The sequence below is a fragment of the Pseudorca crassidens genome, chromosome 1, assembly GCF_039906515.1.
Source record: "Pseudorca crassidens isolate mPseCra1 chromosome 1, mPseCra1.hap1, whole genome shotgun sequence".
NCBI classification, from domain to species: Eukaryota; Metazoa; Chordata; class Mammalia; order Artiodactyla; family Delphinidae; genus Pseudorca; species Pseudorca crassidens.
The window spans coordinates 119,392,764-119,416,704 of NC_090296.1; the positions used below are offsets into that span (position 1 = coordinate 119,392,764).

At 45.8% G+C, this 23,941-nt stretch overlaps 1 protein-coding gene across 4 annotated transcripts in view; it reads left to right on the forward strand.

Annotated features, from left to right (window-relative positions):
* The window catches only part of THSD4 (thrombospondin type 1 domain containing 4), a 571,466-nt gene that overhangs the window by 535,121 nt on the left and 12,404 nt on the right, over positions 1 to 23,941 (forward strand). For all 4 annotated transcript variants that reach the window (XM_067752213.1, XM_067752199.1, XM_067752206.1 and 1 more), the window contains 7 exons: positions 1,244 to 1,419; positions 3,843 to 3,939; positions 8,502 to 8,777; positions 15,129 to 15,258; positions 16,214 to 16,418; positions 17,005 to 17,178; positions 18,830 to 19,003. In XM_067752213.1, coding sequence (XP_067608314.1) covers positions 1,244 to 1,419; positions 3,843 to 3,939; positions 8,502 to 8,777; positions 15,129 to 15,258; positions 16,214 to 16,418; positions 17,005 to 17,178; positions 18,830 to 19,003 — 1,232 coding nt within the window. The remainder of the gene's footprint in view (positions 1 to 1,243; positions 1,420 to 3,842; positions 3,940 to 8,501; positions 8,778 to 15,128; positions 15,259 to 16,213; positions 16,419 to 17,004; positions 17,179 to 18,829; positions 19,004 to 23,941) is intronic.

Genomic DNA, 23,941 nt, shown 5'->3' on the forward strand with positions numbered 1-23,941 from the left:
TGACTGTCACAGGCCCACTGTTGACCATGCCACTTAAAATGGGATCTCCTTTAAATCCAATTTGCCATTCGCTTGTGGGTTTCAAGGTACCAAATGTCTAAGGGAGTCAAGTCTGCTCTCAGATGCTGCCCTTTCTTCTCTCAATAACTCTAACACCTTGTTCCTTGCCCCTCTTCTCCTTTCTTACCTCCCTCCTGAGTCCACTGTTATCGGACTCCAAATAGCAGTTCTGTCACTTGTCTTCATGAACTTGAACAACTTCCTTCTCAGACTTGAACCATGTTCTGAAAGATGAGGATGCACATCCGCTTAGCAATGTTGTGAAGATGAATTCTGACAGTGTATGTGGGAGTAGGTACATAGCTACACCCTCAAAAGTCCACAGAAGTCAGATAATACAAATGAATGAAGATGACCAAGTAGGAGAAAGTCCTGTGACCCTTTTAGCCTGTTTTTAGCATTGCCACTTTTAGTAGACATACCAGTAGGAAGAATTTTAAGAAATTTTCTATTCTATAAGGAAAATATTAATTCAGCATGATCATAAACAGAATAAATAATCTATATTCATAAATAAATGGGTAATAAACTGAGACTTAGCCTCAGTGTTGGGGATCACTAGGGAGCGGTGGGGAGTAGGGCAAGCCAGAGCACGCAGGCCCCATCTAATAGAGGCAGTCCTCCTCAGCTCCATGACTCTGCCATGAGAGAATGTGGAGCCAAGGTTAACATGTCTTCTTGTTTTACAAGAGAAGCTAGAACTCTAAAATTTTTATGTGAGATCTCCCAATTCTTAAATTTGGTTTCAATTATTTACAAAAAAAGAACACTACAATGGCTAAACTAATTCCATTTGTGGGCCAAAAGCAGCTCATGAGCTGCCAGTGTGCAACCTCTCACCTAGATAATGGGATAGAACACAGTTTCCCTTCCCCGCCCCCTTATCTTCCACCTCTAACTTTCTCCTTTCTCTCATTTTCCACATTCTTCTCTCCTAACCACGCCCACCCTTCCTTTCTAGACTAAGTCCAAGTGGCAGAAGGGATTGAAGTGGGTTGAAGAAGTGATGAAGCCCGAAGGGCTGTGATCTAGATGCCTCATCCTGTTCCAGGGCCTAGGCCAGTGCCCTGCACATAGTCGATCATAATGACAAACCCGATGAATGAATAAGCCAGCAAGTAGGGGGCAGTCAGTTTCTTGTGCACACCTGGGCTTACCTGAGGACTCTCATTTTTCTCAACAGCCTTGCGAAGTCGTTCTGGCCGCTCCATCATCAACGGGAACTGGGCAATTGACCGGCCTGGAAAATATGAAGGAGGAGGGACCATGTTCACATACAAGCGACCAAATGAGATTTCGAGCACTGCCGGAGAGTCCTTTTTGGCCGAAGGTCCCACTAATGAGATCTTGGATGTCTATGTGAGTGTGAACTCTTGCCTGGATTTTGTATCTTCTTGCTTCTCAGGACCACACTTAGAACAAATAAACAACAAATATTGCCCTTGCTCAGTAAGACCGTTTGAGCGGCGCCTTTTGGGGTGCCCTTTCACGCTTGGCATTCCTCTCTGCCCCTCACCTCCGAATGTACCTAGCTCATAGAAACCTTAAACTCTCCCAGATGCTTATTACCCTCAGCGTTTATTGAGCCAGTAAAACCAATTTTACTTGTTGAACCAAATCAGAGGCAAAACGTACGCTTTATTTCATGAGCATTGGCTCTCCTCCAGACACTTTCCTCCTATGCTAATTTGGCGTGTTTTCTTTTTACGGCAAAAGAAAGCAAATGCCTAAAGCAAGAGGAGACCACTCACAGTTCCCAGCCCTCTTCAAATTCTATTAAAGCAAGTGAAGAAACAAGAACTCCAGAGTACTCCAGATGACACAATAAAGCTTGGAGTAACAATATAGAGATTTACCAGTCGTTCCCTGCTTCGCAGAAGACAGAACTTTGATTTCTTTGACAAGAAACTAAAGTATTAAGTTGCCCCGGAGTTAAAAATGGTCCTTATTTTTTAAAAGAAACCACTAGACTCCAATCTTCTTAAAAAGATCAGGAAATAAAAGGGGACCGGAAATAAAAGCTCAAAATCACGTTTTGATAAAAAAGAATGCGCTCACCCATAGATATATATTCTCTCACCATCTCCAAAGCCGTGCTGGTCTACTTGATATTTGCCAAGTTCGAATTTTATAAATATGACTTGTCTAACTATACAGTTACATGTTCATTCCCTTTGGGCCTGGTGGCTCATGGACTAGAAACTACAAAGGAAGTCTTGTTACAGCTCATTCTGAATACTTTTTTATAGACTGTCCAGCTGGTGTTGGTCTCCGGGTAAGCTTCGAATGGCATTAGGGGTAAAAACTCAGGTTGTTAAAGGCCCACTATGGGTGGTCTGGGTTGTGGTGGCCAGTAATAATTTCATAAATGGGACAAGGTTTGCACTGGCAGAATGTTCACACAGAAGAGGCGCAGTAGAGGGGGGAAGGCTTTCCGGCCCCAGAATGACTGTTGGATTGTGTGAAAAGAGAAGTGAGGGGACTAGGAGTAGACAGCAAGGACCTGTGGTCACACCACCGTGTCCCTCGGGGGTTCTCTGCTCCCCGCCATGGTTCCTGGATGTAGGGGGCCCAGGGGTTCTCATGTCCGCCTTCTGTTGGGTGATTTCTAGACGGGAGGCCACGTTTCACACGTAGGGAAGGGGTAAAGGCTGATGGTGTAACTGGGTAGAATAGACACCCTCATGGACCAAACAGGACCCACCCATGCAGGAGTGACTCAGAGAATGCCTGTAGCTAACAGGACCTCAGAGATCAACTGGATTCTCACCTCCTGCTTCTCCAGATGAAGAAATCGAAAACCATGAGACTGAGGGACTTGCTCTAGGTGACCCAGCGGGTAAAGAGGAGAACCCCTTCGTAAAGCAGTAGAGACAGAAATATCACAACGTGACCTGTCTCCTTGCCTGGCTCGTATTTTCACTGCAGATTTGCATTCCGCGGCTCCATTTAACCCACCACCCTGCTTCCCTCCAGGAAAGCCATGAGCACAAAGGATTTTGTGCTCCAAAGCCAATAGGGAGGGATTTATTCTGCTGAGCCATGCTGGTTTGTTTCGTGTACTTGTCCCGGACAATGTTTCATTGCTGACTTCCACAGCCCTATGCAGCTTTTGTCATGGGTCCCTGAGAGAGAATAGGACCCAAGGAGACTTATTGCCCTTATACCTGTTTTCCTCACCTTATCTCTCTGTGGTTCTGGAACTTTCCATGGATGAGAGGGGATGGGACCCAGAGAGTCAATGAGGGAGAGGGTTGGGTCAGACCCTTCCTGAGTCAGCCTCCCGGGCCAGGTAGAGGACTTGGGAGGAACCTGGGGGATCTCGGGGCGACGCTGCCAGAGGTCTGGCCCTTCCTTACATGACCCTGTCTCGCCACCTAGTGTTCAAACGGGTTCTCTGTAGTGAAAACTTAAGTGTCTATTTTGGATATTTTGGGGGCCATGAGGAAAATCTAAGCAATGGTAGAGGATGGTTGGGAGCCGACAGAAAGATTCCCTACCATTGCTCCCATCTTCCTGTTTAAAATTTATAAAATCTTGACTTTCAACCTAGTTTTCTTCTTATTCTCTCAAAGACTACGTTCTTCATTCTTCAAAAGCAGATAGCAAAAAGCCATCTGGAAATAGCTTTCGTTTAGTGTGTCACCAGTCCGCTAATATTATTAGATGTAAATCAGTCCACTCATTTATAGTTAGTGCCACTTACACCATTGAGCCCAAAGCCAGCAGGAAGGGGATATGCATGTGTGCCAGTGCAGTGACATTGACCTTTGTGTCGTCAGATGATACACCAGCAGCCTAACCCAGGAGTCCACTACGAGTACGTAATCATGGGGAACAATGCCATCAGCCCACAGGTGCTGCCTCACAGGAGACCAGGTAAAATTTCTGGTTTTGCTGCCGGTCACTCCGGATCATTTCCTTTTAACGCCCTTTCTCTCTTCTTCTTGTGTATCTGCCCTCTGTCTCTCGGTCAACACAGAGAAAACCCATGGACACATATTTCAGAGTCAATGGGCCTTGATATCAGAGGATGCCTCACCATTTGCCTGGGCCTTCACTGATAAGAGTGTTTCATTCACTTGACTCAAAAATGAAGTGAACATTCTCAGTCTGTCTTTCCAGTTCAACATTTTGAAATGTCTTTTATATTAGTTTCCTATCACTGCTCTAACAAATGACTTTAAACTCAGGAGCATAAAGCAACACAAATTCACTGTCTTATAGTTCCGGAGGTCAGAAGTGCAAAATGGGTTTTGCTGGGCGGGAATCACGGTGTTGGCAGGCTGTGCTCCCTGTGCAGGCTCTGGGAAAGAATCAGTTTCCTTACCTTTTTCAGCAGAGGCCACCTGCGTTTCTTGGTTCATGGCCCCTTCCTCCGTCTTCAAAGTCAGCTGAATAGCACCTTCAACTCTCTCTCTGCCTCTGACCCTCTTCTTCTGTCATCTCTCCTTCTCCTGCCTCTTTCTTATAAGGACCCTTCCGATTACATTGAGCTCAGCCAGATAATTCAGGATAATCTCTCCATCTCAAAATCCAGGATAACTTAATCACATCTGCAAAATCCCTTTTGCAGTATAAAATAACACATCCCAGGTTCCAGATATTAGGACACAGGCATCTTCAGAGGGCCATTATTCTGTCCACCACATGCCTTTTCTCTTGGTCCCCTTCTGCTTCTGCTAACACAGCTTTCACCTGTAAGAAAAGAATAATGAACTCACACCTAACAATCCACTTCTTCCCTGTGGGCTCCGCTGACAGAGCCAGCAGCTTTGCTTGCCTCTGCTGGGTATAGCACAGCCCCTGGCTGATATTTCTTTACCGAATGGTGACGGAGCCCACCACCCAAATGGAGACTGTCTTTTCCATCTTTCAGACAGAAGGGTCTGCAGAAATATTAATACGAATCGCTCATAATCACTCACACGCAGAGTCCTCGCTATGTGCCAGACACTGCTGGGCCCTTCACATAGACTAACTCATCAAATTCTCACAACTGTGCTCAGAGGGAGGTACTGTTATTAGCCCCATTTTAAGAGTAAGGAAATGGAAGCTTAGAGAGATTGAGTTACTTGCCCAGGTCCCACAATGACCTCAGGTCAGCCTGGGTCACTAGCCCCTGCGCTTATTACACTGCCTACAGGTGACCTGGTCCAATACCTGTCCTAGGAAGTGAGGGGACAGATGTGAGACCTGGCCGTACATCCTTCTCTGGGCTGCCCATTGGATAACCAGGTTATCTGATTGTTACAGGTCGGGGAGGAGCCACCCGGCACGTGGGGTGCATGTGTTGTCCAAACTCCAAGTCAGCCCACTCAGCCTGAAAGAATTTTTAAGCCATTTCCAGGAGCAATATACAGTCTGAGAAACCAAGTTCAGATGGGGAAAGATTGAGATTACTGATGCTGATTTATAAGGACAGTTGGACAGACTATTTGAAATCATATAGGATGATGACGAGTCTCAGCTAATGGGTAGCGTGTGGTTCTGGGATCAGCTGCCAGGGCCAGGGCAGGCCAGGAGGGGTCAGCTGTAAAGAGTTGGTGAGGAGAGGCAATCTGGACCAGGCTTCATCCACCGTATCAGTGGAGTCAGGAGGCCGGAGCTTGAATTCAATTCTGCCACTTTCTTGCTGTGCGCCCTCAGGCAAGTCAGTAACTTCTCTGAACACATTCACTGTCTACAAAATAGAGAGGGAAAAAATACACTCAAAGGTTTTATGTGGGAGGGGGAAGGTATTGAATAAATTAGGTGTCCATCCTAGCACAGTGCCCGGTACCTATAAGGTACATAAAAGATTTTAAAATGTTTTATCTGATAACATCTTGGACAGTTTCCTTTATATCAGTATGCTGGTCTTGATTCTATTAGTTTAATTTGCATATAATATTTTAAACTATGAAGTATTATAAGTAGCCAACTAAATAAGAAAGTGCTGCTGAAAGAGTAGAGAAAGCTCTAAGGTTTAACTGCATTTTATAGTAACCTTAGGATTTGCCTCCTTATTTTATATTAAACTAATGAATGCTTGAACACTATTCAATCAAAACAGAAATATGTAAAGTAAAACGCGACTGCTCCACGACTGCCAAAACTTAGAAGCATCCAAGATGTCTTTCAGTAGGTAAATTTGGATAAAGGAACTGTGGTATATCCAGGCAATGGAATATTATCCAGTGTTAAAAAGAAATGAGCTATCAAGCCATGAAAGGACACGTAGGAATCTTAACTACATGTTACTAAGTGAAAGAAGCCAATCTGAAAAGTCTGCATATCGTATGATTCCAAGTATGTATGTACGGTATTCTGGAAAAGACAAAACTATGGAGACATTAAACAGATCGGTGGTTACCAGGGATTAGAGGGGAGGGAGGGATGAATAGGCAGAGCCCAGAGGGTTTTAGGGCAGTGAAACTATTCTGTGTGATACTACAATGGTCGATAGATGTCACACATTTGTCACAACCCACAGAATGTACAACACCAAGAGTGAACCCTAGTGTAAACTATGGACGTTGGATGATAAGGATGTGTCAGTGTAGGCTCAGCAGTTATCACAAACGTACCACTCTGGTGTGGGATGTTGATGGTGGAGGCTGTGCATGTGTGGGGCAGGAGAGATACGGGAACTTTCTAGACTTGCCACTTGATTTTGCTGTGAACCTAAACTGCTCTAATTAATATACGTATTTTATATTATATATATATGTCTATTTTTTAAAAAAGCAGTATTCCCAACCTCAGCCCTCTCCCAGCTTCCCAGAGGGAATCTCTCTTTACAATTTGGTTGGGACCCTACCCAGCCCTTTCCGTACGTATACAAACATGTATGTGGCCAGTTTCAATATTTGTCTACAATATAAGTGTGCCAGGAACATCACATGCCAGTCTTTTCCATAAGCCAACATAAATCTAACCTCAATTTGAAACTTCTCTGAAACTGGTAGAATAACTCAATCTCAGTCAATCTGGGGGCTCCCACACACACCCCAGATAGAGGAAAGATACCTGTCTGGCAGGTCTGTGGTGCTCAGGAAACCCAAGACCTCAAACACCTGCCACTCCTCACTTTGGAGATCTCTCTCTCTCTCTCTGTCTCTCTGTCTCTGAGAAAGCGCTCTCTCCACTTTTCCCTCCTCCTTTCCCTGGGCTGGCCCCTCTGGGACCTGTTATCCTTACTGGGAGCTCAGGCTTTCCCTGTGGGAAGGAAGAGCTGTTAACTTCCTGCACCTTTCACTTTCACTCCTGCAAAAATCTCAGACAAGAAAATCTAAGAACTTGGCCACTTGGACTAGGAGAGGAGGAGGAACAGAGATAAAGAACAAAACACAAATTAATCTCTCAAGGGCTTCCCTGGTGGTCCAGTGGTTAAAACTCTGCTCTTCTGGGCTTCCCTGGTGGCGCAGTAGTTGGGAGTCCGCCTGCCAATGCAGGGGACACGGGTTCGTGCCCCGGTCCGGGAAGATCCCACATGCCGCAGAGCGGCTGGGCCCGTGAGCCATGGCTGCTGAGCCTGCGCGTCTGGAGCTTTTAATGCAGGGATCATGGGTTTGATCCCCAGTCAGGGAACTATGATCCCACATGCTGCAAAATGTAGCCAAAAAAAAAAAAAATTAGTCTCTCAAAAAGTGTCCAGCCACATCTGTGTATGTGTATACAAACTGAATTGCTGCTGTGCTCTTTTCTTTCACTAAACAACCTATGGGTCATATCTCCATGTCACAACATGTATTCGCTTCATTCTTTTAAAAAATAGCATAATATTTCATTCTTGGTTGTAGTATAATTTATTTGAACCACTACCACTGGTAGACATTTAAGTTCACTTTACTGTTTTGCTGTTTCAAATTAGGAACCATACTTATACATACCACTTTATATAAAAGAATGCGAATATTTGTATGACAATTGTCCTGGAAACTGAATCCCTAGGTCAAAAGGTATGTGCATTTAAAATTTAGAGAGATATTGCCAAGTTGCCCTCCAAAACTTTGCGTGTATTTGCAGGCTCACCCAGTGTGCAAAAGTGTGTTTTCCTGCACCTTCAGCGAGGGGTTTAGGGATTTAAGGGTTTCCAAAGTTTATTGTTAGGTAAATAGAGTTGCTGTTGTTAGTTGCTTTCTCGTGTAGTTCTTTAATTAGGAAGGAAGCTGAGCGTTGTTGTGTGACTTTTGACTGTGTGTATTTCTTCTCATGTGAAAAGAAATTGCCTCTCCCTGTGCCTTGCCCACTTTCCCTACTGTGATGTTCATCTTTTTCTTATTCATTTTTAATAATGTTTTTAATATTAGGGAAATTAACATCTGCCTCTTTTAAATATATGTGCTCTGAATTAGAAATGATCTCATGCTACCTAATTTCTAATGTTGGAGCCATTGCCTCTTTACAACTCACCGTCCAAACCCATCTTCTGTGGTGTGTGCACTTGCCTCTCCTAGGGGAGCCCTTCAACGGCCAGCTGGTACCAGAAGGGGGGAACCAGCAGGAGGGAGAAGGGAAAGAGGGGGACGAAGAGAAGGCAGACGTGCACGGCGGGGCACCTGAAATATTCACCTCGGAATCAGCACAGACCTTCCCGGTCAGGCATCCTGATAGATTCTCTCCCCACCGGCCGGACAATGTGGTACCACCAGCACCACAGACCCCACGGCGGAGCCGGGATCACAACTGGAAACAGCTGGGGACAACGGCTTGCTCGACAACCTGCGGGAAAGGTGAGCTCATGTGCGGGCTAGGAGGGTCTCTGCAGATCCCCGAGCAGGAGTGGGGAACATGCAGGTAGGCCCCAGGCACGTGGCAAAGCTTCCCCTCCTTGAGCCTGACTGTGAGATTGCTCGTCAGTGTGAGGCTGTGTTGGGGGTTCCCAAAGACCACGCTCAGGCTCGGTGATCCACCCTAAGGACTTAGAAAACTCAGAAAACCTGCCGTGCTCATGGTTACAAGTTGTAACAGTGAAAGGCTACAGATTGGCATCAGCAAAGGGAGAAGCACGTGTGACAAAGTCCAGGACACACCAGGCGCCAGCCTCCAGGTATCCCCTCCCAGTAGAGTGGCACAGGGATGCACTTGGTTCTCTCAACAATATTGTATATGAGCCGAGTATTGCCAACCAGAGAAGCTCACTCCAGCTTTGGTGTCCAGGGGATTTATTGGGGTTCAATCACATAGGCCTGTAGCTCCCACATTAGCTACTCAGCCTTTAGCACCCCAGAGGTCAAACTAATACAACATGGCCTAAGGCCTCAGGCACGCAAAGACAGGCATTCACAGAAATCACATTGTTGTCAGAAACTAGCTTGTCAAACTGACAGAGCGCAACCCAAGATCTCTGGCATAGAAAAACTCTTATCAGCAGAATATCCCAAGGGCTCTGAGGTTGTCTCCAGCCCTGGTCAAGGACCAGTCCTGAATACAGGTCTCTCTTTGGAATATGCAGGGTCTGAGCAACCCAGGCCTGCTGAGTTAACCCTTTCCCGCACAGTGTGTTCATTAATAATCAGAGAATACACTCACCTCGTTCAAGATTTACAAGCTGACGTAGGAGTCAAGGTTGTGGAACACTTACACAAATGCCATTCAAAAGTCATTCTCAGGGCTTCCCTGGTGGCGCCGTGGTTGAGAGTCCGCCTGCCAATGCAGGGGACACGGATTCGTGCCCCGGTCCGGGAGGATCCCACATCCCGCGGAGCGGCTGGGCCCGTGAGCCATGGCCGCTGAGCCTGCGCGTTCGGAGCCTGTGCTCCACAATGGGAGGGGCCGCAACAGTGAGAGGCCCGCGTACCGCAAAAAAAAAAAAAAAAAAGTCATTCTCAGATCTAAGGATTTCAGAAAAAAAGAATGCTTTGGGAGCTTGCAGTGTTAGTTAGCTAGCTTTTACACTCCACAGCTCCATTCTTCCTCCTCAGTAAATTCTTAATCCTGTATTTGTCCCATTATCTTAAGACCAATCAACTCAGAACACCTGGAGCAAGGCTGTAGCCTAACGAAGTCAGTTTATGCAGCAAAGCGGACCACACACCAGTGGGAGCATAGGGCATCTCTCCAACGGCAAGAAAAGATCCAGTAATAGGATTTAGGGGGAAAGGTGGAGTCTAGGTGAAATTTAAATAAAGCAGGGTTGTGGACTTCCCTGGTGGCGCAGTGGTTAAGAATCCACCTGCCAATGCAAGGGATATGGGTTCGAGCCCTGGTCTGGGAATATCCCACATGCCACGGAGCAACTAAGCCCGAGCGCCACAACTACTGAGCCCTCGTGCCACAACTACTGAAGCCTGCCCGCCTAGAGCCCGTGCTCCACAACAAGAGAAGCCACTGCAGTGAGAAGCCTGCACACCACAACGAAGAGCAGCCCCCGCTCGCCGCAACTAGAGAAAGCCCGCGTGCAGCAACGAAGACCCAATGCAGCCAAAAATAAAATAAATAAATTTATAAAAATAAATAAATAAAGCAGCAGAGTTGTGATAGGCTTGAAGCAAAGCCTGGCTGTGTGTAAAAGGGTCAGTATCAGTCTGGACTGTGATGTGGACTCATGGTCCTGTGTCCTTGAACACTCAAAGGCAAGATAGATGTGGGATGTGGTGTTCAGAAACCCCTGACCTGATGTTCTGCACCTGGGTTGGAAATTGATGCTGCTTTTCTGTTCCAGGTGCCTTAGATCCTCATTGCAAGGATATGTATAACTGTGCAGTCATGATTTCCTTCACATACATGGTGATAGCCTCCTGCTTGTAGTAAAGTGCTATTTGTGACTGTAAAACACCTGTTCTTCGAGGGCAGGTTACCATAGAAACAGAGGCTGTATCCCTGAGGAGTTTCTGCAACTGGGAAACATACCTCCAGCGTACTGGTTTGGGGAATTTTTTTCCTTTTCTTCAAGAGACTTGCGTCTGAGAGTACAAAACTTGGAAACGATGGCATAATCAACACATGGAAAAATCTTTCATGACCACCTTTAACGCTTTTATCTTTTTCATAAGAGTGCTGACTTAATGGCTTTTGAGGATCGAATTTAAGTCTTTGGTTCCTCTTGGGGTCTGGAGCCCTTCCTGCCTGGAATCCTTGCTGGTTCCATGATGGCTTCATAACTGGAGTGCTGATTTATGGAGGTTTTATTGTGCTTATACTTAATACTTGCGCAGAGAATGTGAACTGGAGAGTCATTGTGCCAACTTCTCTTATAAGCCTTATGAGGGAAAGTTAAATGCCTGTTAAGAGGCAGAAAGCTAGAGATAATTATGCATTAAGGCCAAAATCAGTTTAGTGAGGATCCGTCCATGACGCCATAGAGGTAAGCAGTGTGAAATGAAATGTACTTGACATAGGAGCCCAGGATCAAAAGGTTTTTTTTTTTTTTTCCGGTACACGGGCCTCTCACTGCTGTGGCCTCTCCCGTTGCAGAGCACAGGCTCCGGACGCACAGGCTCAGCGGCCATGGCTCACGGACCCAGCCGCTCCGTGGCATGTGGGATCTTCCCGGACCGGGACACGAACCCGTGTCCCCTGCATCGGCAGGCGGACTCCCAACCACTGAGCCACCAGGGAAGCCCCCAAAAAGTATTTTGATAGTGCTGAAATAGTCTGCCATTTAGGTAGTGGTGTGATGCCTGCTAACTGAAACAGATACACTCAGAACTAAGTGAGATCAGGTGAAAACAGATGCACTCAGAACTAGGTGAAAACTAGGTGAAAGGATAAAGATTGTTATGTGGTTTGATATCAAGGGTGGCATGTATAGAAGAGTGTCCTCCATTTCATGTCTTTAAAGACAGCCTGGCCCAGCCTTTCCAGTAGGATGAGATGTAGGCCTGTCTGGAGACCATAAGGCATTGCATTGTGGACACAGTGGGACAAGGACAAGAGCATGTGCCATTTGCCACGCACCCTGCGTGCTGCTCACCCAGCCTTGTGTTCACTGGACTCATCCAGGTGGTCATTCAACAGTCTGTATCTGTTCTGTACCAGGCATGGTGGAGGGACCCCTTTGCTCCCTCTAAGGTTGGCTCCCAGCCAGCGATGGCCTCAGAGATGTCAGGGCAGGGAGGCAGTGTGGATGCACAAAACATTTAGCTCATCTCATGATCGTCAGTGGTAGGGACAAGTGTGCCGTGACCAAGAAATTCTGAGCCTGCCAGGGCTGTCCATCTCTTTTCTACACAACCCAAGTCCACTTGCCTCGTGATCTCATCATTTTCCCCACACAAACCCTCTCCCAGACTCTCCTCCAGCCCTTCCTGGCAACACTCACCAGACCACACATTTCTGTGCCTTGCAGATTAAAATTCCAGCATCATGATAGCATGATCACGGTGGGGAGCCCTGTCACTGGTGTACAAGAGAGGCCCATACTCTGTCCAGTCACTGCCCGGACCTCTGTTTATCTGGTCAAGCTCCTGGCTTGGCCCAGTTGATCCCTTACGTTCCAAGACTAGAGTTATTTAATTTTTTCTTTCTTCTTATTTTGTCCATCTCTCCACAATGCCTCACTGACCTCTACACGGTCCCCTGAATTCACTGACTTACCTCCTTTAATGTCCACTGATTACCTGTGGTACAGTCCCCCCTCCAACGTAACATACTTCTGTTTAGATCAACACGTTGAACGTACAGCCCAACCAAACTGATCCCAGATTGTTCCTGCTACCTGAAGCCCAGCGAGCACCTGACCTCCCCACCCCATTCTTGCTGGCCAGCACTTAGAGGGCTAATTGTGTGGCATGCTTGGACAATGAAGAGGTGGCCAGATACCATTCTGAGTGATAGTCTCCCTTTCTGCAGAAATATAAACTGACCCAGAGAAAGAAACCTTTTCGGTCATTGGAGTCAAGAACTACAGATCTAGTGTTTTCCCACCATCGGAGACAGAAAGAGTACCTCTGAGTTTGTGTCCTTGTCTAAACGCTGGAACTGGACCAGGGGGAAGGCAGGCAGTGGCCCAAGTGCACACAGCCCCAAACAGGACCCATCTTTCCAAGGCACAGAGCATTCCTAGGGTAACTTGTATCCTTTCAGCTAAAGATACTCAGTCCCCCCCTCATTAGTGCCAAGCAGTTGGGGTAGTTACTTTTGCCTTCCGAGCCACAAACGTGTAAGTAGAAAAGTTAAACCCGCATGGTCTGATGGGAAAGGGATGGGCTGAATAATAAAATTTTTACTTAAGCCCTTATTAACTGCATCCCAATGAGTATCCTGGAAGCTGTGAACTGAATCTTATTCATCTTTGTAACTCAGCACAATGTCCTTAATGTTTGCTGAATTTCATTAAAAATCTCTTCTTAATGGAAGCAGATATGTTACCGGACAAAATTTAATTCCACAAAAGTTTATGTTTCCTATTAATTTTATAGCCAGTACTGCTTTTTTTTTAACACCTTTATTGGAGTATAATTGTTTTACAATGGTGTGTTAGTTTCTGCTGTATAACAAAGTGACTCAGCTATACATATACATATATCCCCATATCTCCTCCCTCTTGCGTCTCCCTCCCACCCTCCCTATCCCACCCCTCTAGGTGGTCACAAAGCACGGAGCTGATCTCCCTGTGCTATGCGTAGTACTGCTTTTTACTCAGCTAATAATTATGCTTAATTGGAACATTATTTTAAAATAATGGTCTCAAGTTATAGCTGCATTGTAAATGTTTACACCCATAGTAGTTTAAACAAACGATTGTTTCTGATTCAAAACTGTCTTACAAACTGTCATGTTTTTTACAAGAACCACCTTCTGGCTCGGTGTGTCCCACAAAATCAGCTTAAAGAAGCATTGGAACACTTCGTGGCTACTGAAATATTTAGAGACACATTCAAAGTTAGCCCTCTAGTTACAATTAAAATTATAGCAAGTTGAAGTTGAGAAACTCTAAATGCCTGGCCAATTAGCAACAGAACTGAGACAAAGCTGTAGGCTAAATGCCCGTGTTCTACCCAGCAGGACTCAGCTACTGGCCTAGACTGGGGCCGGGGGTGGGTGGAGTGGGTGCACAGTCATTTATGAAAAAGCATCTTACACTCCAGACGCTCGGGTTGCGCCTTCCCCCAGTTACGGTTCTTTGTAAACACCCAGTAGTAATACTTCAGTGCTGCCACCAGGGGGTAGCAGAGAGAGAGAGAGGCAGGCCGAATTGAATCAGTTTTGGTTTTGTTTTTTCCCGTTGAGAGCTAGAAATTTCACTGAACAAACTTTGACTGTTTCTCCAAAATAGGTTATGCCTTATTAAGTATGAAACATGAGGCTGTGTATTTAAAACATACAAAAAAAACTTAGGCAGTCAGTATTTTTTTTTAGCAAAGTAACAAAAACAAATGTTAGACCGCTGATAAATATTCACTCAACAAACTTTTATGGAGCACTTACTCCCCTGCTGTACTGGGGTTACAGGGTTGAGCAAGCACCAGTCCTGTCCCCTAGAAACTCACCATCTCATAGGAGGCAGACATATACTCAAATAACCAAAATTCCACTGGATCAGTCCTTTACTGGGGGAATGTGTAAAATGATTTACAAAGGCGAAGCCAGCTGCTTTTCTAGCCTCTCTTGAATCTTCTTGCTTCTCTGCCCCAACCTGACTGTTGCTTCAACATACCTGGCTCTTGCAGGCCAGTTTGCCATGCACTTTTGTTCCAGTTCCACGGCCTGGACAGAGCCCCCCTCCAAGACACACGTGTGCACAGCTATCCAAAACCAACCCTCTCTCTGCAAAACCCTCTCTCTTTCATGTCTGTGGAAAGTTATTATTTGTGTTCATTTTATAATCATTCCCCTGCCTATCGATCTTTCTTGTTGTCTTGAACTCTTAGGGGAATTGTTTTTATCTGCCTCTGAACAAGTTCAAACCATGTCCACAAATAGATTATAAGGCCTTTGAGGGCAGGAACTATTCCTGCTCTTCTTTGCCCCGGACGGTGCCTAGGAAATCCCTTGTGCAGGAGCTGCGTGTAAACTCAGGAACGGAGGAGTGTGTGTGCGTGAATCGTTCTGTTGCTGAGGCTTTTCTTCATCAGCATCCGGATCTCTGCGCATCTGCGTTCATAGCCCAGCATTAGAGTGTGTTCTCCTTGTCCCTGCAGGATCGCAGTACCCTATTTTTCGCTGTGTGAACAGAAACACTCACGAAGAGGTTCCTGAGAGCTACTGTGACTCGAGCATGAAGCCGACCCCGGAAGAGGAACCCTGCAACATCTTCCCTTGCCCAGCCTTGTAAGAGGGCCTCTGCCTGTTTTCAGCCCACTTCTAGTTGCTTGTGCATAGGACCCTAGTAGCAGATGTAATCTAATTTTTAAATCAGCCTACATCTGATTTAGAAACAGGAGACTTAGTCTATGCATAAAATGCAATCTGTTTAGCAAGTGCACCTGGCTTTCAGGATTCACACAGGAGCTCACAGCCTTTAACTGCTCAGCACACTCCCAGGAAGCCTTTGGTGAACTGGAGAAATTAGGTTTTAGCTGGCAAGGAAAACAAAGAGGGGAGCAAGGAGTTACAATCCAGTGCAGTCAGTGCTCAGGCGAGCTGTGTACAGAGAGAGACTAATGTAAGTCACAAATACATCTGCTTGGGGAGTGTCTCAGGAAAGGTCTTGGTTCAGTTATTGAATAATAAATAGGACACTTTTAGAAGAACAAGGAGGGAAAGCCCTAAAAGGGGTCAAAACATAATTCTCAAACTAATAAGAACATAATTCTCATCCGAAGACATAGTGCCCATGTGCCGATGTCTTATTTAAGGAAATGACAAAGCAGGATAACAGAGGAGAATATGTGAAACTGATATGTAAATAGTTCATGAAAAATAACAAAGGTTGGAAGAAGATTTCTAAGTTAGTTCCAAAGTGGGTTAATGTTCTGCAGGGTAATAAAACTCATCTTTGGAGTTATTTTTCTGACGAGATAAAAATCTTTTGTACCTTCTTGGTTTTCTATAATTTTACGGAATCTGGGCCCTAATCACTGGGAAAGAGAATATGGAACAGAGCCACATTCTTTATGGAGTCAGACGGCCTTAGGCAGACTGCCAGGCACTGCTCTGGGCTGGGGATCACCCATAACAATTCTGACGCTTCTTTGTAAGTTGGCTTGGCCAACTTCTGTGTAAGATGCTCTCTTCCTGTTGACTGAAGTGACCGGTCCCTCTCGATCTCTCGTTCCTGAGCTAGCTGGGACATCGGGGAGTGGTCTGAGTGCAGCAAAACCTGTGGCCTGGGCATGCAGCACCGCCAGGTTCTGTGTCGCCAGGTGTATGCCAACCGCAGCCTGACGGTGCAGCCCTACCGCTGCCAGCACCTGGAGAAGCCCGAGACCACCAGCACCTGCCAGCTCAAGATCTGCAGCGAGTGGCAGATCCGGACGGACTGGACCTCGGTACGCAGCAGGCCAGCCTGCTCTGGAGCTCCCCCTCCAAGACCTACCACCACCCTCCTGCCTCCCCCCTCCAAGACCTGACGTGGGAGAACCCTGGATTCTCCAGGAGGACCCCTCCTGTGGGGTTCTGGAAGGACTATTCTGCAAACCATAAGATGTGCCGATAGGGCCATCCTGTCATCCTGATAGACTTAAGGGCCAACTTTCAGGGTGAGCCCATGGCAGCCGTGTGCACACAGGTGACCTCTCTCTCCTGTGTCACGGTGGAGTGAAGGCTGGCAAAGGCTGCTAGAGCCAACTCCTCCTTCCAATCGTGCTCTCCCATTTTATAGATGGCAAAACTGAGGCCCAGAGGATCAAAGTAGGCGAGACATCCAAGGTGATCTTAGAGAGAAGGCGTGTGATGTTTTCAGGCTGGGATCCTCCCCAGGTAGCATCGCTTGAGAGGGGACCCAGCAACCCAGGGGTCTCGCCCCACCCCGTCCTCTGCTCAGGTGGCGGGTAACGAGGACGAGGGCACCCTGACCAGAGGGACCCTCAGAGCTGACACTGCCCGGTGCGCTGATGTGCGCTTGCTGTGTTTTAGTGCTCGGTGCCCTGCGGAGTGGGGCAGAGGACCCGCGATGTGAAGTGTGTGAGTAACATCGGGGACGTGGTCGATGACGAGGAATGCAACATGAAACTCCGGCCCAACGACATTGAGAACTGCGACATGGGACCCTGCGCCAAGAGCTGGTTCCTGACGGAGTGGAGCGAGAGGGTGAGCGTGCCGGACGGCGGGCGGGTGGGACCAAGGCTGCTGGTCTGATGGGCAGGAGCTGTGCATCACGACGTGCCCCAAACCACACAGAGACGAATCGCTAGCTTGGAATCCCAAAGGTGATTTCTGGCTTTGGGGAAAAACCCAGAGGTGAACTACTGTAGGCTTTCTATCCTTCTATGAAGACTGATGGCCTCCAAGATCGAGATGTGGGTATGAAAGAATTCATTTAATTCTCCTTAGCACGTCACACGAATATTAGATAATGAAATTCTAAATAAAGCGAGGGATTACATCACAACTTTCCTACATCTTGGGCGTGCCTGGCATAGAACAGGCACTCAGCAAATGACAGGCCCCCTTCCCTGCTTCTTACAGACTCAAAACCAATCCCACCATTCCCCTCCCCAGTAGCGCAGCCGCCTTAGGGTCCCTGGTGTCAGGTGTCAAGGATGAACTCCAAGGTGTATATAGTTCATCATTAGCCCACCAGTTACCTGTGTACGAGGGAAGCCATTAAGAAATTGAATTCATCTATCAAAGACAAAAATAAGAGTTATATCAGAAGAGAGAGGGATTCTGGAGTTGGATGGTGGTGTTGGTCACACAACAACGTGAATGTACTTAATGCCACTGACTTGCACTCTTAAAAAATGAGTAATATGGTAAATTTTATGTTATGCGTATTTTACCATAATTTAAAAAAAAATGTTAGGGAAAAATACTAAGCAAAATTCGAGGATGTACGCTGGGGTGAAGGAGCGAGCGGGGAAGGAGATAAGGAGTTTTGCCTGCCTTTTCTTGTAGAAGATGTTGATTGGCTGGCAGTAGGCATATTCTGACCAGCGCAGCTGGACTGCTCATCAGATGAACAGTTTCTGGGTTTCTGGATTCTTCAGAAGACCTTGGAGGTTTAACTGGGATGGAGACATTAGTGGCTGCCTCTGTCCTTAGTGCCTCCCTCCCAATTAGGCCAGGTCTGCACCATTTCCCTTAGCAGAATCCCTCAAGGTGCTTCCAAACTGTAATGTGCCCACAAATCCCTGGAAATCTTGTTATAGTGCAGACTCTGAGTCATCCTGCCAGGCATGTGTCCCTGTACCAGCTGTCCAGGTGAGCATGGGTCACACAGATAGCAGGGATATTAACACTGATGTGTCCAGTTCCCAGGCCCAGCTCTCCCTTTATATCAGGCCACCTCCCAATACTCCCATAGCTATGGCCCTCGGGGACTGGAGCCATCTGCCTTAGTATCAGGCAGCAATGTCTTGTGACAGACTTCCGCCGTCCCTTCCCAGACCAGTCCAGACTCAGCTACTAGCAGGCAGATGGTGTGCCCGCGTTTTCGCGCCCTCACTCTTCTGCTGCTGAATAGATTTTCGAAATCGAAAGCCAAAACAGTAGTCTGACAAGTGTAAGTGTGTTACTCACAGCCGTGGGACAGGCTATTTGGAAAGAAGACCGTCCCTGAAAATCTAGGACAGGGTGCCATACTGATATCCCATAATGGAGGAAAGCGCGCCTGACAAATGGTCAGAGGTTTCCAGGGGAAGAGGTGGTAGGGAAATGCGCTGTCGTTCGCATCCTCTGAGAGTGGCTTCAGAACCTGCAGGGAGGCCTCCCCTCTAAGGCGCCCCTTGCTGTCTCGCAGTGCTCGGCAGAGTGTGGGGCTGGAGTGCGGACACGCTCGGTGGTGTGCATGACCAACCATGTCAGCAGCCTGCCGCTGGAGGGCTGCGGGAACAACCGGCCAGTGGAGGCCACCCCGTGTGACAACGGGCCCTGCACGGGCGAGGTGGAGTGGTTTGCGGGAAGCTGGAGTCAGGTGAGTGGCCGGAACCGGGTGTGTCTGTCCGTCCCCTGACCTGTTTCTGGGTCAGGGAATAGGGCTCGGTGTATCCCAGGGGTGCCGGGTGGGTTTGCACCCCAGCTGTGCTACCCATGACCCTGGAGAAGCTACTTATGCTCTTGGAGCCTCATTCTGTCAACAGTAGTTATTCCTGATTAATTTGTGAAGACCCTCTCTCCAAACAAGGTCAGATGCTGAGGTACGGAGGTTAGGATTTAAACATACGAACTCTCGGGGGACACAGTTCAACCCATAACTAGTATATAGTTCTGTCATTATTGACAAACATTACTGTCGTGTTACTACCACCACGATCAAGATATAGAACAGTTCCATTGCCCACCAAAATTCTCCTGTGCCTTTGTGGTCAACTTTTTCCTTCAAACCTGGCACCTGGCATCCACTCGTCTGTTTCTGTCCTCATAATTTTGCATTTTCCAAAATTTCATATTACTGTATATAACAGTATGTAGCCTTTTGAGTCAGCTTCCTTTTGCTAATATGTAATACACATGCGTTTGAGATTTATTCACATTGTTCCATACATCAATAGTTCATTAGGTTTGTGGCTGAGTAGTGTTCCATTGTATGGGCATACTACACTTGTTGATTCCCAAGTTGAGGGACACTTCAGTGTTTGGTGATTTTGAATAAAGCCATTTTAACTTTCATGTACAGTTTTTTATGGGTGCATAAGTTTTCATTTCACCTGGGTCAATGCCTAGGAGTGGAATTGCTGAGTTGTGTAGTAAATGGTTTTTTAATTTAATACAGAGCTCCAAGCTCTTCCAGAGTGGCTGTACCCTTTTGTATTCCTGTGAGTAATGTCTAAAAGTTCCAGTTCCTCTGTATCATCAGATCATGGTATTGTCTGAGTTGTTTTTGTTTTTGTTTCTTTTTTGCCATTTTAACAGATATTGGTGATATCTCAAAAAAAAAAACCCAGGAGTTATTGAGCACCTACTATGTGCTCTTCTCTCTAAGCCCTTAGGATACATCATTGAGCAAAACAAATATCCCTGCCCTCAGGAAGCTTATGGTCCAGCATGGTTTCCTTGTCTACAAAATGCCAATGATGAAGCACATTATGAGGTTACTTTTAGAAGAAATGAAGTAATGTGTACAAAGTATGTAGTGCAGTGCCTGACATACAATAAACACACAATAAATTGTAGCTTCTAGCGCTATTATTGTTAATAAAGTCAGCTGTGTCTGTATTTGAGTGTCAAAAGCAGAAATAGATATGATCCAGCAGTCCCACTTCTGGGTATATATACAAAAGAAAGAAAATCATTATCTGGGAGAGATATCTGCACTGCCCAGCCCCCCGCCACGTTCATAGTATTGTTCACAATAGCCAAGGTATGGAAATAATCTAAGTGTCTGTCAACAGATGAATGGATAAAGAAAATGTGGTATTTGTTCATCATGGAATATTATTCAGCCTTTAAAAAGGAAGGAAGTCCTACCATTAGCAACAACATGGATGGACTTGGAGGGCATTATGCTAAGTGAAGTAAACCAGACACAGAAAAGCAAATACTGCATGGTATCACTACGTGTGATATCTGAAAAAAAAGTCAAACTCAGGAAAACAGAGTTGAATGATGGTTGCCAGGGGCTGGGGGTGGGGGATAGAGGAAGAGGTTGGTAAAGGGTTCAAACTTTCAGTTATAAGATGAATAAGTTCTGGGGATCTAATGTGTAACATGGTGACTATAGTAGATAATACTGTATTGTATACTGAAATTTACTAAGCGAGTAGAACTTAAGTGTGGTCACGTATACACACAAAAAAGGTAAATATGCTAAGTGATGGATGTGTTAACTTGACTGTAAGAATCCTTTCGCAGTGCACATGTATACCATACCATCGTGTGCATACTTTCAATATATTACAATTTTATTTGTCAGTTATATCTCAACAAAGCTGGGGGAACGAAGCAGAAACAGAAAAAGTTAAGTTTGTTCATTATGAAGAACCAATAATACCAAAAGCCTCAAAAAAGTAACTTAATTGATTAATTAATTTTTCCTTAGGGTTCCAAAATTGAACATGAACCCCCTAAAATCATTCCCTCTTTGCCCCGTTATGATTACCATCGGTATTTTGAGTTCTCGGGCCATTTAGTATTTGGCTCCCGGGGCTGGTTCTCCAAAGACTTTCTGGCTGATGACCATGATTTACACATTATCTGGACCTCTGGCTCCATATAGAATTTTATTTCTTTTAAGTAGCTTTAAAAACAGACCCTGAAAAGAAATGGACTGCCTTTTCCTTGTAAATCAACACAACCCCTTTGGAAAGCAGTTTGGTAATAAAAGTCAAGAACCATAAAAATGTTCATTTGCCTTCACCCAATCACCCCACTCCTGGGGATTCATTTTAAGGAAATAATTAGCAGGAGAAAAAACAGTTTTTTCAACAGAGATGTTCATGATAGCATGATGGTTAGGGATATTATGGTATATCGTAACTCATTAAGATACGTAACAAGAACAATGATAATTAGGAAGATGTGGAAAATACATATAATATAAAGGCAAGTGAAAAACAGAATATGAAAGTATATGAACCCTATCTCAATCACTTCAAAGTATAGTTTTTTATATAAACAACATGGGCAAGTGTTTTCTTCTCAAATTTCCTTAATATTTTTATAATACAAAGTGTAAAATATTTAAAAATTCAGAAAAGAAAGAATTCAAGTACTTCCAGTGCTACCCAAGTCGGTATCAGAGTTAGACATACTTGATAACAGATCCCAGTTCTGCATCGCCTTAGTTCTCTGAGTTGGGGCAGGTAATTTAACCTCTCTGAGCCTGTTTCCTCATCCAAATATGAGGATAATGATATCAAGTTTTTAGAGTTGCTATTGGGTTTTCATTAGACACTGTATATAAAAGGGTAATTGCTGAGCTTCCCTGGTGGCGCGGTGGTTGAGAGTCCGCCTGCCGATGCAGGGGACATGGGTTCATGTCCCGGTCCGGGAAGATCCCACATGCCACAGAGCGGCTGGGCCCGTGAGCCATGGCCGCTGAGCCTGCACGTCCGGAGCCTGTGCTCTGCAATGGGAGAGGCCACAACAGTGAGAGGCCCGCGTACCACAAAAAATAATAATAATAATAATAAAGAAATAAAAATAAAAGGGTCATTGCTTAGGACGTGGGGAGTACTTAATAAATATTAGTTCCCTTTCTCCATGTTTATTATTTTTTCTGCCAGTGTTTCTATCTCATTGTTGGTAGCAAAACACCTAGGATCTACACCCCAAAGATAATTCAGAAGCAGACTGTGTATGGGACACTAATTACACCAAGTATTCATGGAAACTGAGGCAATGGGAAGAGTCCTGTGTGAAATCGTAATACTGGATCATAACAGCCTTCACTCAGAGAAGATAAACAGTGCAGTTCGACTCACACGTCCACCAATGTCTGAGGAAGAAGAAAGGGGAGCAGGATTCGGGTCTTTTTTTTTTTTTTGCGGTACGCGGGCCTCTCACTGTTGTGGCCTCTCCCGTTGCGGAGCACAGGCTCCGGACGCGCAGGCCCAGCGGACATGGCCCACGGGCCCAGCCGCTCCGCGGCATGTGGGATCCTCCCGGACCGGGGCACGAACCCGCGTCCCCTGCATCAGCAGGCAGACTCTCAACCACTGCGCCACCAGGGAAGCCCGATTCAGGTCTTTTTGACCTGTGGGTGTCCTATTGACTCCAGACCTACTCAGAGAACTGAGAGTCACATGAATCCTGGTGAAGGCAGCATTTATCTCTGCTAAGATTAGAAACATGGGATTTATTGCCTGTCATCCAAAGGGTCAGGACATGATTGATTGTGGACAAGGTTTTCGTTCTGAATTTGTAAGACTATCAGAGCCTGCTGGCACCTCCCTGCCCTGGGAATTTGATATTATCCCCAAAGAAAATGAAATAGAGCATTTGTGTTGAAAGAAAGTCTTAAACATTAACTGACTTCAGGATATAAAAATAAATGTTCCTTCCAGACACGTGGTTTGAATGAGAGTTGGCCTCTTGAACACCCCACTGGCCCGGTCACAGTGATTAGTCCAGGATGGACATGTGACCCAAACCGAGCCAAATGGAGTCCTTTCCTGGGACTTTTCACGTGGACTTAGGGGAAGAGACTCCCTGGGAAGTTGTGAGCACAGGTGCTAGCAGTGGTCCTGTTGAGGCCGGTGGAGAAGCCAGCCCAAGAGAATGAGACCTGTCAGGCTTGGGGAGTCTTTTTCTACTCTGGAGACAAAGTAGCCCAACTCTTATTCCTAAGATATTCCACCAGGTCTATTATTCATGCGCAGATGCTTTCTTTCTTCCCTGTCAATTCTGGGTTTACTTCACCCTTAGATTGTCTTAGTTCTTGCGGGGGACTGGGGGGGATGGTTCTTTCACAGTCTTTAGCTATTAAGAGCAGCCTTCTTGTCTGCCCCTGTGTCTGGATCACATTTACTCTCTAACATCTGAGCAGACAGTCCCAAAACTAAGAAGACTTGTAGTTTTCTGGATGTCTGTGAAGATGGAAGAAAGAAGGCACAAAGTGGAAATTGCTGATGGAGATGTTTACTATGCCCTGTGTGAATAATCCATTGTCTGTTGCCTTGGGTTTGGGGTACTTTTGCTGGGTAGTGACGTGGGTTTTTCCACTCTGTTTTTATTTCACCATGTGCCTGCATACAGCAGCAAGGATAATATTGAGTTTCAGCTGTAGACATGTTTACAGGCTATTCATAAAGGCAAGAGCTTCTTTAAAGTCTTTAAAAGTATATAGATCACAGCTTGTAAAATTTTCTAATCAAAAGGTATTAAGAGTATACCAAACATAAATAAAAAACATTTTACAAAGTAATAGATACTAAATGGAATAACTTATAGGCGGTTACATGCATCGTATTTC